Here is a 14391-nt window from a genome sequence, read left to right as displayed (position 1 = left end):
TTAAGAATATATTAACAGGCTTGTAGCCATTGGACAAAAGCACCCATTAAGAGCAGGTCCCACTTCATGCAAACTTTTTTTTCCCCTCCTGCTACTTGAGAGAAATTGCTATGAAAAAAGGTTCATTTACTTTTCCTTTGTACCTTTGTCTTTTTTATTTTTATTTTTTTAAGATTTTATTTATTTATTCATGAGAGACACAGAGACACAGGCAGAGGGAGAAGCAGGTGCCAAGCAGGGAGCCTGATGTGGGACTCCAGGATCACGCCCTGGGCCGAAGGCAGGTGTTAAACTGCTGAGCCACCTAGGGATCCCTGTCTTTTTTTTTTTTTTTTTTTTTTTTTTAATAGGCTTCATGGTGAATGTGGGGCTTGAATTCAAAACCCTGAGATTGTGGGGATCCCTGGGTGGCTCAGCGGTTTATTTATTTTTTAAGATTTTATTTATTCATGAGACACAAGAGAGAAGGGCAGAGAGACAGGCAGGGGGAGAAGCAGTCTCCATGCAGGGAGCCTGACACGGGACTCGATCCTGGGTCTCTAGGATCATGCCCTGGACTGAAGGCAGATGCTCACCCGCTGAGCCCCCTGGGCTGCCCTGTGTGTGTGTGTGTGTGTGTGTGTGTGTGTGTGATGAATAAATAATAAAATCTTAAAAAAAAAAAAAACAGATTGAGAATGAACAAACTCTAATGACTGAACCAGCCAGGCACCCCCTGTAACTTATTTCTTTATCACTATATTTTTGCCAGTTTAATTGCAGTAAGCTTTGCTGTGGTTCTGCTTTTCTTGATTTTGATGGGAGTTCTCTGTGTTCCCCAGATCTGAATGGGAAAGTCTTTATCTCCCATTTTGAATAGTATGTTTGCCGGTTAAAGTATTCTTGGCCACAGATTTTTGCCATTTGGCACTTTGACTATATCATGCCACTTCTGGCTTGAAAAGTTTCTGCTGAACAATATACTAGCCTTAAAGAGTTTCCCTTTTAAGTTACTGTCTTTTGTCTTCTTTAAAATTGTTTTCTTGGGTAGCCCTGGTGGCTCAGCGGTTTAGCGCCGCCTTCAGCCCGTGTGATCCTGGAGACCCGGGATCAAGTCCCGCATAGGGCTCCCTGCATGGAACCTGCTTCTGTCTCTGCCTCTCTCTCTCTCTCTCTCTCTCTCTCATTTGCTGTGTCTCTAATTAATAAATAAAATCTTTAAAAAAAAAATAAAATTGTTTTCTTTATCACCATGTTTTGCCAATTTAATTTTTTTACTGTATTTTTCAAACAGTATTTTCTTTCTGCCCTGCATCTTGATCTTTCCTGGCTCCTTCTGTTTGCTTTCCAACATGTACAGGTTCTGCTATCCTAAGCAAATAGCCTACTACTTCCTCCAGTTTATATATCTACTCTCTTCCTCAGTGCAAGAGCTGTCACAGGTTGAACTCTTTAAACTTGTTGCATTTATTTCCCTGTTTTAGCCTTTTTAAAATTTTTTAAAAGATACTTATTTGAGAGAGAGAGAAAGAATGAGTAGACAGAGGGAGAGGAAGAAGCAGGCTCCCCACTGAGTAGGGAGCCTTATATGGGGCTTCATCTCAGGACCTTGGGATTATGACCTGAGTCGAAGGCAGACACTTAACCAGCTTTGCCACCCAGGTACCCCCTATAACCTTTTCTTAAGAAAATGGATTCTGCTTTTTTAAAAAAATGGATTTTGGTTATGCTTAAAATGCACTTAGCTCTGTTAGGGATGGTGACAGTGTATTTTCTAATTTTGAGTTTCCCAGCTCTATTCAGTAGGTAACTAAGCATCTGCTGTGTGCTGGTTACCACTCTGAAATGAGATAGAGTGGTAAACAAGACAGAAGATAGGGTCCTAGCTCTTTGGTTTTTTGTTTTTGTTTTGTTTTTTAAGATTTTATTTATTTGTTCATGAGAGACACAGAGAAAAGGCAGAGACATAGGCAGAGGGAGAAGCAGGCTCCATGTAGATAGCCCAATGTGGGACTCTCCTGGAATTCTGGGATCACACCCTGAGCCAAAAGCAGACACTCAACTGCTGAGCCACCAGGCACCCCAGGTCCTAGCTCTTTGTAGGTAACTCATAGTTCAGAGGCAAAGTCAAACATTGAATAAGTAAGATCAAAATCAGAGTGTCATGACATTAAGATCAGATGCATTAGAATTTTTAATACTAAGTAGACTTAGCATTGTTATTAGTGTTATTAAACATTGTTATTAGACCTACTAACTAGAACTAGAGTTCAAAAGAGATTTTCCAGAGGAAGTGACGTTTCAACCCAAGACTTTAAAGAATAGGGTTGGGGATAAAAGTGCTACATATATAAAGAAGGTATCTGGTCAGAAAACTGAAATAATTCTAAAGGGAGAGTGGGAAGCGGACTAGAAACATAAGGTGAGCCTACATCAAGCAGGAAGTCCTAGGTCATTACAAGGATGGTAAACCAAGGCAGTGGGAATCCATTAAAGGTAGTCTATAGGATCAGATAGAGAGGGTATGCCGTGCACCATTCTTAGGACCTGATATTCCTGTTGTAGTCAACAGGGGACAGTGCCTTCTGGAGTTGTACAATGTTAGAGTAATCTGAAGTACACGCCCATTTGCATTCCCAGTGGAGTGTGGGGAAAAAGTAGACTCAACAAGACTTACGGTGTTTAGGGGATGTGTCCAAGTCTTTTTCTTTCTTTCTTTTCTTTCTTTTCTTTCTTTTCTTTCTTTTCTTTCTTTTCTTTTCTTTTCTTTTCTTTCTTTCTTTCTTTCTTTCTTTCTTTCTTTCTTTCTTTCTTTCTTTCTTTCTTTCTTTCTTTCTTTCTTTCTTTCTTTCCTTTTCTTCATAGAAACACAGAGAATGAGAGGCAGAGACACAGGTAGGGGGAGAAGCAGGCTCCATGCAGAGAGCCTGACGTGGGATTTGATCCAAGGTCTCCAGGATCACGCTCTGGGCTGCAGGCAGCGCTAAATCGCTGCACCACTGGGGCTGCCTAGTGTCCAAGTCTTGATTTCGGCTCAGGTTGTGATCCCAGGGTTGGAGACTGAGCCCCATGTTGGGCTCCATGTTCAGCAGGGAGTCTGCTCAAGATTCTTTTTATCTCCCCCACCTGCCACTCACACGCTCTTTCTTTGAAATAAATAGTTTAAAAAACAAAAAAGACTTCAGATGTTTAAGGTGAGGAATAGTGAAAAATTAGGAATTTTACCTGGTTTCCTGCTGGGCAGCAGAATGAACAAGGTGCTATTTCTCTGAAGTAGGCGAGGTGAGCAGCATGTGTGTTGGATAGGGGTTAGAGACCAGGAGAAGATGACAGAATCATTTTGAGATTGCTGTGGAATATTAGAATAAGGACAGGTGATTGTAAGGCAAGCAGAGAGGTTTAGACTATGGTTTGTAGGCCTAAGAGAAAAGAGCGTGGAGGTGGTTTATTATAGAACTCAGAGGGATTCCCAGGATTTAATAATTGGATAAGGGGAATGGAGCCTTGTATGTGGAAAACCATGCTAATTCCCCATTACCTTAGGAGACTTTTCAGCCAAGCCCTTAAGGTCATCTATAAAATGGGTCTTGGGACGCCTGGGTGGCTGAGCCATTGGCTCAGCGCTTGATCCCGGGTCTGGGGATTGAGTCCCACATCAGGCTTCCTGCATGGAGCCTGCTCCTCCCTCTGCCTGTGTCTCTGCCTCTCTTACTCTTTCTCTCTCTGTCTCTGTCTCAGGAATAAATAAATAAATCTTTAAAAAAAAAAATAAAGTGGGTCTAACCACATTGGTTACCCAGATCATACTGAATTTATTTCCTTGCCTGTGCACCCATTTCAGATGTTACCATCTCCTTGAACTCTTTTCTTATTCCTCAAAACAAAGCAACTGCTGGTGCTAAAAGCTGTGTTATTTTCACACTAAATTTGTATTCTTAACTATTTGTATATTTGGTTAGTTTTCCAAAGATATAAGGATGCTTCATAAATATTGACTGAATTGAATATATTTTGATAGAAATAGTTCTGAATTTGGGGGGCACCTGGGTGGCTCAGTTGGTTAAGCAGCTTGATTTTGGCTCAGGTCATAATCTTGGGGTCATCAAATTGAGCCCCACGTCAGGCTCTGGGCACAGCAGGGAGTCTCTTTTGAGATTCTCTCTCCCTCGCCCCTTCCCTTGCTCATGCTCTCTCTCTAAAATAAATAAAATATAAATTTAAAAATGGTTTTGAAAAAAAAATAAAAATAAAAATGGTTTTGAATTTTTTACTAAACTGATTTACATTCATAGCTGATACATATAATAAATGTATGAGTAAATCATCTGACAGTAGAAAATTCAGCTGAGGAAAAAATAAATTTTCGAAAATCACCTAAAATTCCACCACAGGATAGTGCCATTGTTGTGATAGTCTCTTAGGCTACATGTAATAATGTTTATAATGTATTTTTTTTTTAATTTTATTTATTTATTTATTTATTTATTTATTTATTTATTTATGATAGTCGAGAGAGAGAGAGAGAGGCAGAGGGAGAAGCAGGCTCCATGCACTGGGAGCCCGATGTGGGATTCGATCCCGGGTCTCCAGGATCACGCCCTGGGCCAAAGGCAGGCGCTAAACCGCTGAGCCACCCAGGGATCCCCTGTATTTTGTTTTTGAAAGAGTGCATTTGTGAGCCAGGAGGAGAGAGAGAGAATCTTAAGGAGGCTTCATGCCCAGCGTAGAGCCTCAGGGCTCGATCTCATGACCCTGAGACCATGACTTGAGCCAAAATCAGGAGTCGGACACTTAACCGACTGAGCCACCCAGACACTTCTATAATGTTTTTGAAAAAAAATTGTTTTGGTTTTGGGATTTGCGGGGGAAGACTGGGGGTCACAAGGGCAGACCACATTTCAAAGATGTTACAGATGGTTAAATTCTGGTTTTTCTACTTTTAAAATGTGTATGCGTTATTGCTATACCTTGAATTTGGAGTTAACTAGTTAAAACTGGTCTCTCTGAGCTCAGTGATTTTATTCAGTTCTTGTGGAAATGATGTATATTTATTTAGCTTTGGGATTGGTGTGATTTTGCTTTAGATTGATCTTTAGAACGTTAGAGGTGTGTTTTGGAGAGGTGAGTTGGGAGGGCAGGAGCCATGAGCACTATTCATAGTTCCCTTACTCTGTTTTCCTCAGCATTTCTGCTTTCACTGTTTCAAATGCAGGTGTTCTGTGTGATATTTCTTTTTACAGAAGGTTTAAGTTTTGTGGGGTTTTTTCTTTTAGAAATTGCTAATCTGCTGGTATGTGTCTTTAAGATTTTATGGTATATTATAGTAAACCAGCAGTGAAATTTTTGTTATATTTTATCAACATGGGGACTGTAGGATTTGTGGGATTTTAACTTTTTTTTTTTTTTTTTTTTTTTTAAGCTTTTTAAAGATGATATCCGGTATCTGTTGACAATGGATAAACTGTGGCGGAAAAGGAAACCTCCAGTTCCATTGGATTGGGCTGAAGTACAAAGTCAAGGTAAAGAATACATTTATGGGTTGCCAGGCAGGCTTTTTCAGGGAAGCATCTGGCTCTTGACCTCATGGTTGTGAGCTCAAGCCCCACATTAGGTGTAGAGATTACATATTGCATACATACATACATAAATACATGCATATACAAACCAACTTAAAAACTTGTCTTGTGATACCTAAAGTGGAAATTCTCTCACCTAAAATCTTTAAATAACACTGAATTTCGTGGTAACAAATTCAAACAGTTTAGAAATATGTGAAGAAGAAAGATCACTGCAAATCTTGCCACCTAGAGAAATAGCCACTATTAACATTTAGGGAACGTCTTGGTAGTCAACTGTGCATAGAAACAAAGGGCATTTGTTTATGCACTTACGTAAATGGAATCATACTATTTGTATATTCTTACTGCTCTTTCTAGTCAATATTATTTAGCTCCTTATTGGATGACCTTTATTTGTTTCATATTTTCCCTGAAATAAAGTGTTAAGATACATTGTGATAAGAATACATGCACCTACATCTTTGTACCTTTGTGTGTGTATCTTTTGAAGATTTAATTTGAGGACATACTTGTAACTTTGAAGTGAGGAAAAGCACTGTGAAAGTGACGTTTTGTTTATCCTGCTGCCTCTTCCACATATTGTATCTGTGCTTTATCTGAATTATATTTCAGTTAATTTATGCAAAGTAGTGGTCAGTATATTGAAACTTAAAGGGTCCCAGGAGATTTGGGGTGTCAGTTTGGAGCAGTTCTCTACACTAATGAATAGATGTCTTCACAGACCAAACGATAGCTTCCATTTAACTGAGTGCTAATTATGTGTTGGGCAAAATGCTTATCATCTTATTGACAGTGTATCTTTGAATTCCCCAATAACTTTATGAGGTCCCTCACTATTAGCAATTTCATTGCACAGACTTTTGTAGCATTCTGATAATTATTTGTTTTGTTTTGTTGAGAGATTTGATTTTTATTCCATGTTTCTCTTTTTTTTTTTTTTTTTTAAGATTTTATTTATTTATTCATGAGAGAGAGAGAGAGGCAGAGACACACAGAGGCAGAGGGAGAAGCAGGCTCCATACAGGGAGCCTGATGTGGGACTCAATCCTGGGTCTCCAGGATCATGCCCTTGGCTGAAGGCGGCGCTAAACCGCTGAGCCACTGGGCTGCCCTGATAATTATTTTAATGGAATTTGTTTCGTTTTGATTTTCTTACTGGTCAAGCATTGAATTGTTAAATAAAATAGAGGAATGATGTTTAAAAGTGAAATTTCTAACATTTTTTCCCTTAGGCGAAGAAACCAATGCATCAGATCAACAAAATGAACCCCAGTTAGGTCTGAAAGACCAGCAGGTTCTAGATGTAAAGAGCTATGCCTGTCTTTTTTCAAAGAGCATTGAGACTTTGAGAGTTCATTTAGCAGAAAAAGGGGATGGAGCTGAGCTCATATGGGACAAGGTTCGTTTTGAAAATATGTGGCAATTCTGTTATCACTTGGATATTTATAGTTCTTGAACTGTAACCAGAAACAAGTGGTTTTTTGAGTATCATTTATTCTACCAGAATTTGAGGACATAATGATGATGTTGCTTAGGTGTTTTCATTTCTAATTACTACATTGAACTATGAATTTTCTGTATGTGAATTCAAGTATCAAGTAATACAAAACTTCATTTTAGATTCTGGTAGTGTATGTGTGGTTTGTAATTATGTTGACTGGAGAAATGTGATTTCATTGGAGTAAAATGTTTCACTGACTTAAAAAATTATTTGTGTAATACAGATTTGTTCATAGAAATCATAAAATTCTTTTGGAGACAACAGCTCTTGGGCCTAATTTAACCTTGAAAGTAATAAAATTGCCTTTCTATTGAAATACAGTGAAAGATCTGAGACTTCTAAATACAGAGTTGATCTTATTTTTAATAGTAATCAGTTTTCTGTGTCTAAAAGGGATTTATATGTGATGGCAGAAATTTGTCATGAGTTGTAAGGGGAGAAGTTTGGTCAGTATTAGTAATTTTGTGCAAATTTTGAAACTGAATTAGACATCTAAAATGAAACTAGTAAGTTTATATTTAGGAGATTCTCATAAACATTCGTTTATGAGTTTATATTGCATAAACAGGTTTATATTATATTAAGGGCTTATATTGTATAAAGATTACTTTATAAATATATATTTTCATTGTTACGATTATAATAGTGGTTCGGGACATTTTTATCCCTGAAACCTTGAAACTGAGAGTTGTTACCGTCTGATTAAAATCTATACCTATTGGGTATGGTGAGCCAGCTGCCTAGGAAAGTACCTGATGTGTACACTGTGTTGTGTACTGTTAAATAATCATACTTCATCACAGTCTTATGAACTATTTATATAATTGTCCCTACTTAATAGTTAAGGAATTATGAGTTTTAAGGAATTTCATTTACCTGAGGTTAGTCAGTAAATAGAGATCTCCCATCCTGTCAGTTTTTTCTCTTATATGCTTACTTAGGTGCTTCTGAATTATAGGCTAAGATAGTATGTTCTCAGTGAAGCAGGAAACCTTGCTGAAATCTAAAGAGACCAAGATATAGTCTCAAAAAGAATATAAATTGTCAAGGGAAAATTTTTGTTGTATTGCCATATGTGAAAAGAAACGTTGAATACAGGACACTGGTGTATCTAAGGGAATTTGGAGAAAGAAAACCGAAAGGTGTAGTCCAGATAATTTGAGTCTTTAATGAAGCCCTTTTCTCTAAAAAGTCTATCTCACTGATGTTATTGAACAACTTTTCATTACTGACTGATGGACTCAGAAAAGAATCACCACCATCAGTGAATGAAATTGGTGTTCCGGTCTTTATACTTAGTGTCTGCTACACTAGAAGCTTGGTGGGTCTTGGCATTCTTGTCAGGCTACATTCCTGGATCCAAGAAGCTGATAATGATACCCTGCCCTCTACTCATCCAGTCTCCATGTTACTCTGAGGCTTTACTACAGACTGGCTACTTCCTCAAGGCCATCTCTTATTCTAGTTGACTGTCTACAGTGTTATAAAACTTGGGAAAGTACTGTTTTGAAGGTGATACTAATCAAATTAAGTTTGTGGAAAGACTTGTTAAATTGTTTAAATTATCGGCAGGATGATCCATCTGCAATGGATTTTGTCACCTCCGCTGCGAACCTCAGGATGCATATTTTCAGTATGAATATGAAGAGCAGATTTGATATAAAATGTAAGTTGTCTTGTTCTTTGGTTGTATTATCTAAAATTCTGAGTAACTGTTTTTTAACAGTCAAATATATTCATCTTTGTTTTTTAGCAATGGCAGGGAACATTATTCCTGCTATCGCTACTACTAATGCAGTGATTGCTGGGTTAATAGTATTGGAAGGATTGAAGATTTTATCAGGAAAAATAGACCAGTGTAGAACGGTGAGTATATATATTTTCATTTTTTATGCAACATTTTTTATTTTTTAATTTAATTAATTTTAAAAGTAATCTGCTCAATGTGGAGCTTGAACTCTGGACCCTGAGGTTTAGAGTCATGTGCTCTGCCCGCTGAGCTAGGCAGGCGCCCCTGTCCAACCTTTTTTTCATAGTAGTTTATACTTTGGGGGAAAAAAAACTTACAAATAGCATATTAACTAGATCATTTTAAAAATTAAATCAATGAGCTGAGTGAAGTAAGTCAATCGGAGAAGGACAAACATTATATGTTCTCATTCATTTGGGAAATGTAAATAATAATGAAAGGGAATATAAGGGAAGGGAGAAGAAATGTGTGGGAAATATAAGAAAGGGAGACAGAACATAAAGACTCCTAACTCTGGGAAACGAACTAGGGGTGGTGGAAGGTGAGGAGGGCCGGGGGTGGGGGTGAATGGGTGACGGGCACAGGAGGGGGCACTTGACGGGATGAGCACTGGGTGTTATTCTGTATGTTGGTAAATTGAACACCAATAAAAAATAAATTTATTTTAAAAATTAAATCAATGAAATTGATTAAAGCAGTGGGAAAAACACTGTTTCAGTTACCCCCGTGATTTCATGTGTAAGTAAGCTTCTTGGAAATTACAGCCAAAAAGAAAACATTTGCTCCTCTTATTTTTTCTGAAAAAGAAGCAGAAGCTAGTTTGCTTCTAACAGTTGCCTAGTTTTACTGAAGTCTTAGAGGGACTTGTGTGGTTCCTTCTGTTAATTTTTTTTTTTAATATTTTTTTCAATTCTAGGAGTTATCTTATGGTTTTAATTTTGTTTTTTCATTTTATAGTACTCTCCTTTTTTGTTCTTGTTTTTCAGTCTCCTTTTTGGTTTTAAATCTAGTTCATGTTCTTTAATAATGTCAGTGTCTGAACTCTATGGGTGAGTCTACTGTCATTTCTGCTAGATCTTACAATATTTTGTTGGCTTATGGTGTATTTTTTTAATCGAATTAGTGTTAATGTGTCTGGTAATTCTTAAGGACTTATTAAAGGTGTGCTTCTTCAAAGAGGATTTGTGTTTATTTAATAAAATCTTTAAAAAAATAAATAAATAAATTCTTAGCTTTACGGGCAGCCCCAGTGGCGCAGCGGTTTAGCGCTGCCTGCAGCCCAGGGCATGATCCTGGATCAAGTCCCACGTCAGGCTCTCTGCATGATGCCTGCTTCTCCCTCTGCCTGTGTCTCTGTCTCTCTCTCTCTCTCTCTCTTTGTCTCTATGAATGAATAAATAAAATCTTTAAAAAATAAAATAAATTCTTAGCTTTAGTTTTTCAGCTCCTATATCCAGACAGCAAATCTTCATGAGCCTTGTCTTACCATAATGAAATGTGAAGGAAGATAATGTGTCGTTCTTCCCTCCTCTTCCCCCCCTCCCTCCCCTAAGCACCAAGGCCAAAATCTTTTTTTTTTTTTTTTCCTATTTTTGTGGGAAAGATGCTTTTATTCTCCACATACCTCCCCTTCCAGGTCCTTGCTCTATGCAGGAGTCTCCTGTTAATTCCTACCTTGCAGAATACTTAGGTGGCTCAGTGGTTGAGCGGCTGGCTTTAGTTCAAGGCGTGATCCCGGGTCTGCGGATCGAGTCCTGCATTAGGCTCCCTGAGAGGAACCTGCTTCTCCCTCTGCCTGTGTCTCTGCTTCTCTCTCTGTATCTCTCATGAATGAATAAAATCTTTAAAAAAAAAAAATTCCTACATTGCTCGAGGGATGGACTAAGTTTATTTTTTAAAACTAAAGCCACTGGTTATTCTCTCTGGATTCCTGCTTTTACTTTGATTTTGCTTGAAGATAGTTTGCATTCTTACCAGCTGAGCAATTTAAAAAACTGCCTTAAAAAACATTTAGCCAATACTTTTGATCTTGTTTAGGTTCTCCTTTTTACTATAATGTTGAAATGAAAGGACCAATTTATTTTTAGGATTTTCTTTTTTTATTATTTTTTATTTTCAGGATTTTCCAAAAACTACCTCCTTTGAAATGGTACTCGTACTTTTCAGTGCCATTATTGATACACTCTTAAAATACCTTTTATTGTTGGGGCACCTGGGTGGCTCAGTCAGTTAAGCATCCAACTCTTAATCTCAGCTCAGGTCTTGATCTCAGGTTGTAAGTTCAAGCCCCATATTGGGTTCCATGCTAGGTCTGGAGCCTACTTAATCCATTTTTGGGATGCCTGGGTGGCTCAGCACTTGAGCGTCTGCCTTTGGCTCAGGGTGTGATCCCGGGATCTGCGATGGAGTCCCACATCGGGCTCCTTACAGGAAGGCTGCTTCTCCTTCTGCCTGTGTCTCTGCCCCCCTTTCTTTCTCTCGCTCTCTCTCTGTGTCTCTGTGTCTCATGAATAAATAAAATCTTTATAAAATAAAACCTTTTTCTGTTTTCATGAAATTTTGGGACAAAGGAATGCAGAGTCATTGCCAGTCTGTCATCTTGATTTGATTTGCTGTTTAAATCTTCTTTGACTGTCCTATTTTTAATTTTTAAGAACTTCTTGTTTGTTTGGGGTTTTTTTTAGATTTTATTTATTCATGAAAGACACAGAGAAAGAGAGGCAGAGACACAGGCAGAGGGAGAAGCAGACTCCATGCAAGGAGCCTGACATGGGACTCGATCCCGGGTCTCCAGGATCACACCTTGGGTTGAAGGCAGCACTAAACCGCTGAGGCACCAGGGCTGCCAGAACTTCGTGTTTTAATTTCCAACAGCCTGAGTTTGTCCTGTGGCTACAGAATACATCACTTGGAGCTGATAGACAATATTAATTAATGAATTTATTAAAATGTCTGTTACCTGTGACATCCTTCTTGTTTCTTTACCTACTCAGCTTTGTCCCTCTCTTGGGTTGATGATGTTTATGTCTGCATTTTTGGTTCACATTTATAAACTGAATTTTAGGATGGCATAATAGTCTTAGCCTGTTAATAGTGTTAGCATTTGTTTTCATGACTGTTGATTTCCCTTAGTACAGTTACCTTCCCAGTGAAACCTAAGATCAAACAAATCTATTCCTCCATTGAACCAATACAGTGACAGACTGTTAGCACTACTGTTAACAGGAGCCCTCCTCCCAGCAATAACTGCTTCCTACAGGATTTACTTCATTAAGCTTGGGGGATCCATGGGGTTCCTCTTCAGAATTAGTTCATCTTAGCAAGTGCCACTCTTAACATGGTCATCACAAGATGAAAATTTATATATCTGCTTCTAGTGGTGTTCTCACATTGGTTTGTATTGATCTTGCTAGTATTTACCAAACTTTGTAGTAATATGAGGTGAGGCCTCCTTAAATTCCAGTGCAATTTTTATTTTTTTTAAGGTTTATTCACGAGAGACACACAGAAAGAGGGGGGGCTGAGACACAGGCAGAGGGAGAAGCAGGCTCCATGCAGGGATCCCAATGTGGGACTCGATCCCTGGTCTCCAGGATCATGACTTGAACCAAAGGCAGACGCTCAACCTCTGAGCCACCCAGGTGTCCCTTGGTGCAATTTTTAAAATTTGCATTGGCTTTTATTTTTTTGTTTGGGTACTAGGCAGGACGGAAGGTGGTAAATAGATGCTAATACTGCCTGAAGTACATTTTTTTTCCTCGTAATTATATAAACATTACTATTGTAGTTATCATAGACAAGTTGAAAAGAAAGGCAGTATATTGGTTCCATACATCTATGAAGGTGTCATCATTAATTGGAGAAATTAATATATGTTGCTGTTATTGAGAAGTTGGCTTAAAATTGATAACCACTAGGAAGACACTCAAAAGCTTATTTAAGATCAGAGAGGAGTACAGCTAGGCCCTTACTTGGCTAAATTAGTTTGTAGAATAGTTCAGAGTCTTGAGCACAAGATTTCTTTTCAGTAAGCATAGCCTTTGACGTGGTAGCTAATTGGAAAAGTTGGAAAATCAATCTCTTAAGAAGGTCTTGGTCTTCCTTATGTTTTTTGCCATCTAGAAGGGAATATTTAAGTCATTTTTTATTGTCTCTACAGTAAACAAGATGGTAGACTTTCAGTTGTATGATATATAAAATTGTAACTCAGATTTATGGATTCTGCTTGTATTTTTTTTCTCCTTCAAAGATTTTTTTGAATAAACAACCAAACCCAAGAAAGAAGCTTCTTGTGCCTTGTGCACTGGATCGTCCCAACCCTAATTGTTACGTATGTGCCAGCAAGCCAGAGGTGACTGTTCGACTGAATGTCCACAAAGTGACTGTTCTCACATTACAGGATAAGGTAAGTGCAGACACTGGTTCTCTTCCACAAAGTATGTTCATTTTTCTTTCCTAAAAACAGAAAACCCAGGTTCCCTTCTGCTTTATAGTGTTGGTGTGATAAACTAAAAGCCACATAATTACTCGAAAGATACTGACTACTAAAGTGCGTTGCTCTGATATTCTAGGTTGCTTTACTATCTGAGTTCCTGCTGGTTTTTTGTCTGTGGTTCCAGAGTATGTGCCTCACATGCCAGAAGGGAGTAGATGAATTTGGATGGAATATGCACCATAGGTGGTACAGAGGTGATACAAATTCTTGGCAAACAAGAGACAACTATGTTCCCAGATAGTGTGTAAATTCTCTGTTCTCTGACAAGCAGTATCCTTAAATGGTCTGGTGATCATCCTGATTCTGGTGTGTTAAGTTGGCCTCTTACAGAATTCTGCATTTGTGTACCCGGATTCACCATTTGAGCTCTGGAGTGAGGAAAATGGAAGTTTAGGATTAGGTCTGGTCCTTAGGTTTCTCCTAAATGGGCTAGACGTAGTTTCTTTAATGGCCCAAATGGGTGCCACTTCCCACTTTGGGGATTACTTCAGATTGTTCTCTGATAACATCCATCATCGTGTTTCATATTTATATGACACAGGTGCAGTAGACTCTTGTGGCCCAGTTCTCCCAGAACTGATTAAATGGGACAGATTGATTTGTGCTTGTGTTTTGATGGAGAAGCATGCCCCACCTACTTTCTTAGAAAATAATTGTAGTTTGTATGTATTCATTCTTGAGCTTAAAAGCAATCCCACTATTTGTAGGATAATCAGACCTTTAGAGAATTCGTCCTTTTTTTTAAGAACAGGTAGGATTTTACAGATGATTATCACTCCTGTCTTGAAATTTAAAGAGAGATGGAGGGACACTTGGGTGGCTCAGAGGTTGAGCGTCTGCCTTTGGCTCAGGACGTGATCCCAGTCCAGGGCAAGTCCCGCCTAGGGCTCCCTGTGAGGAACCTGCTTCCCCCTCTGTCTATGTCTCCGCCTCTCTCTCTGTCTGGGTGTTTCGTGAATAAATAAAATCTTTAAAAATGAATGAACGAATGAATGAATTTGAGATGGAACTTGGGAAGCGGAATACTATCAAGTATCAGTTTTTTTTATAAATTTTCCATCTACAAAACGTGCAAATACAGGATTGG

General features: G+C 38.4%; 1 protein-coding gene across 9 annotated transcripts in view; it reads left to right on the top strand.

Moving 5' to 3' along the window:
* The window catches only part of UBA2 (ubiquitin like modifier activating enzyme 2), a 40060-nt gene that overhangs the window by 16687 nt on the left and 8982 nt on the right, over nucleotides 1-14391 (top strand). For all 9 annotated transcript variants that reach the window (XM_072781666.1, XM_072781715.1, XM_072781692.1 and 6 more), the window contains 5 exons: nucleotides 5399-5498; nucleotides 6791-6957; nucleotides 8632-8725; nucleotides 8813-8925; nucleotides 13059-13214. In XM_072781666.1, coding sequence (XP_072637767.1) covers nucleotides 5399-5498; nucleotides 6791-6957; nucleotides 8632-8725; nucleotides 8813-8925; nucleotides 13059-13214 — 630 coding nt within the window. The remainder of the gene's footprint in view (nucleotides 1-5398; nucleotides 5499-6790; nucleotides 6958-8631; nucleotides 8726-8812; nucleotides 8926-13058; nucleotides 13215-14391) is intronic.

The sequence above is a fragment of the Canis lupus genome, chromosome 1, assembly GCF_048164855.1.
Source record: "Canis lupus baileyi chromosome 1, mCanLup2.hap1, whole genome shotgun sequence".
NCBI classification, from domain to species: Eukaryota; Metazoa; Chordata; class Mammalia; order Carnivora; family Canidae; genus Canis; species Canis lupus.
This window is presented reverse-complemented; position numbering and strand designations above follow the sequence as displayed.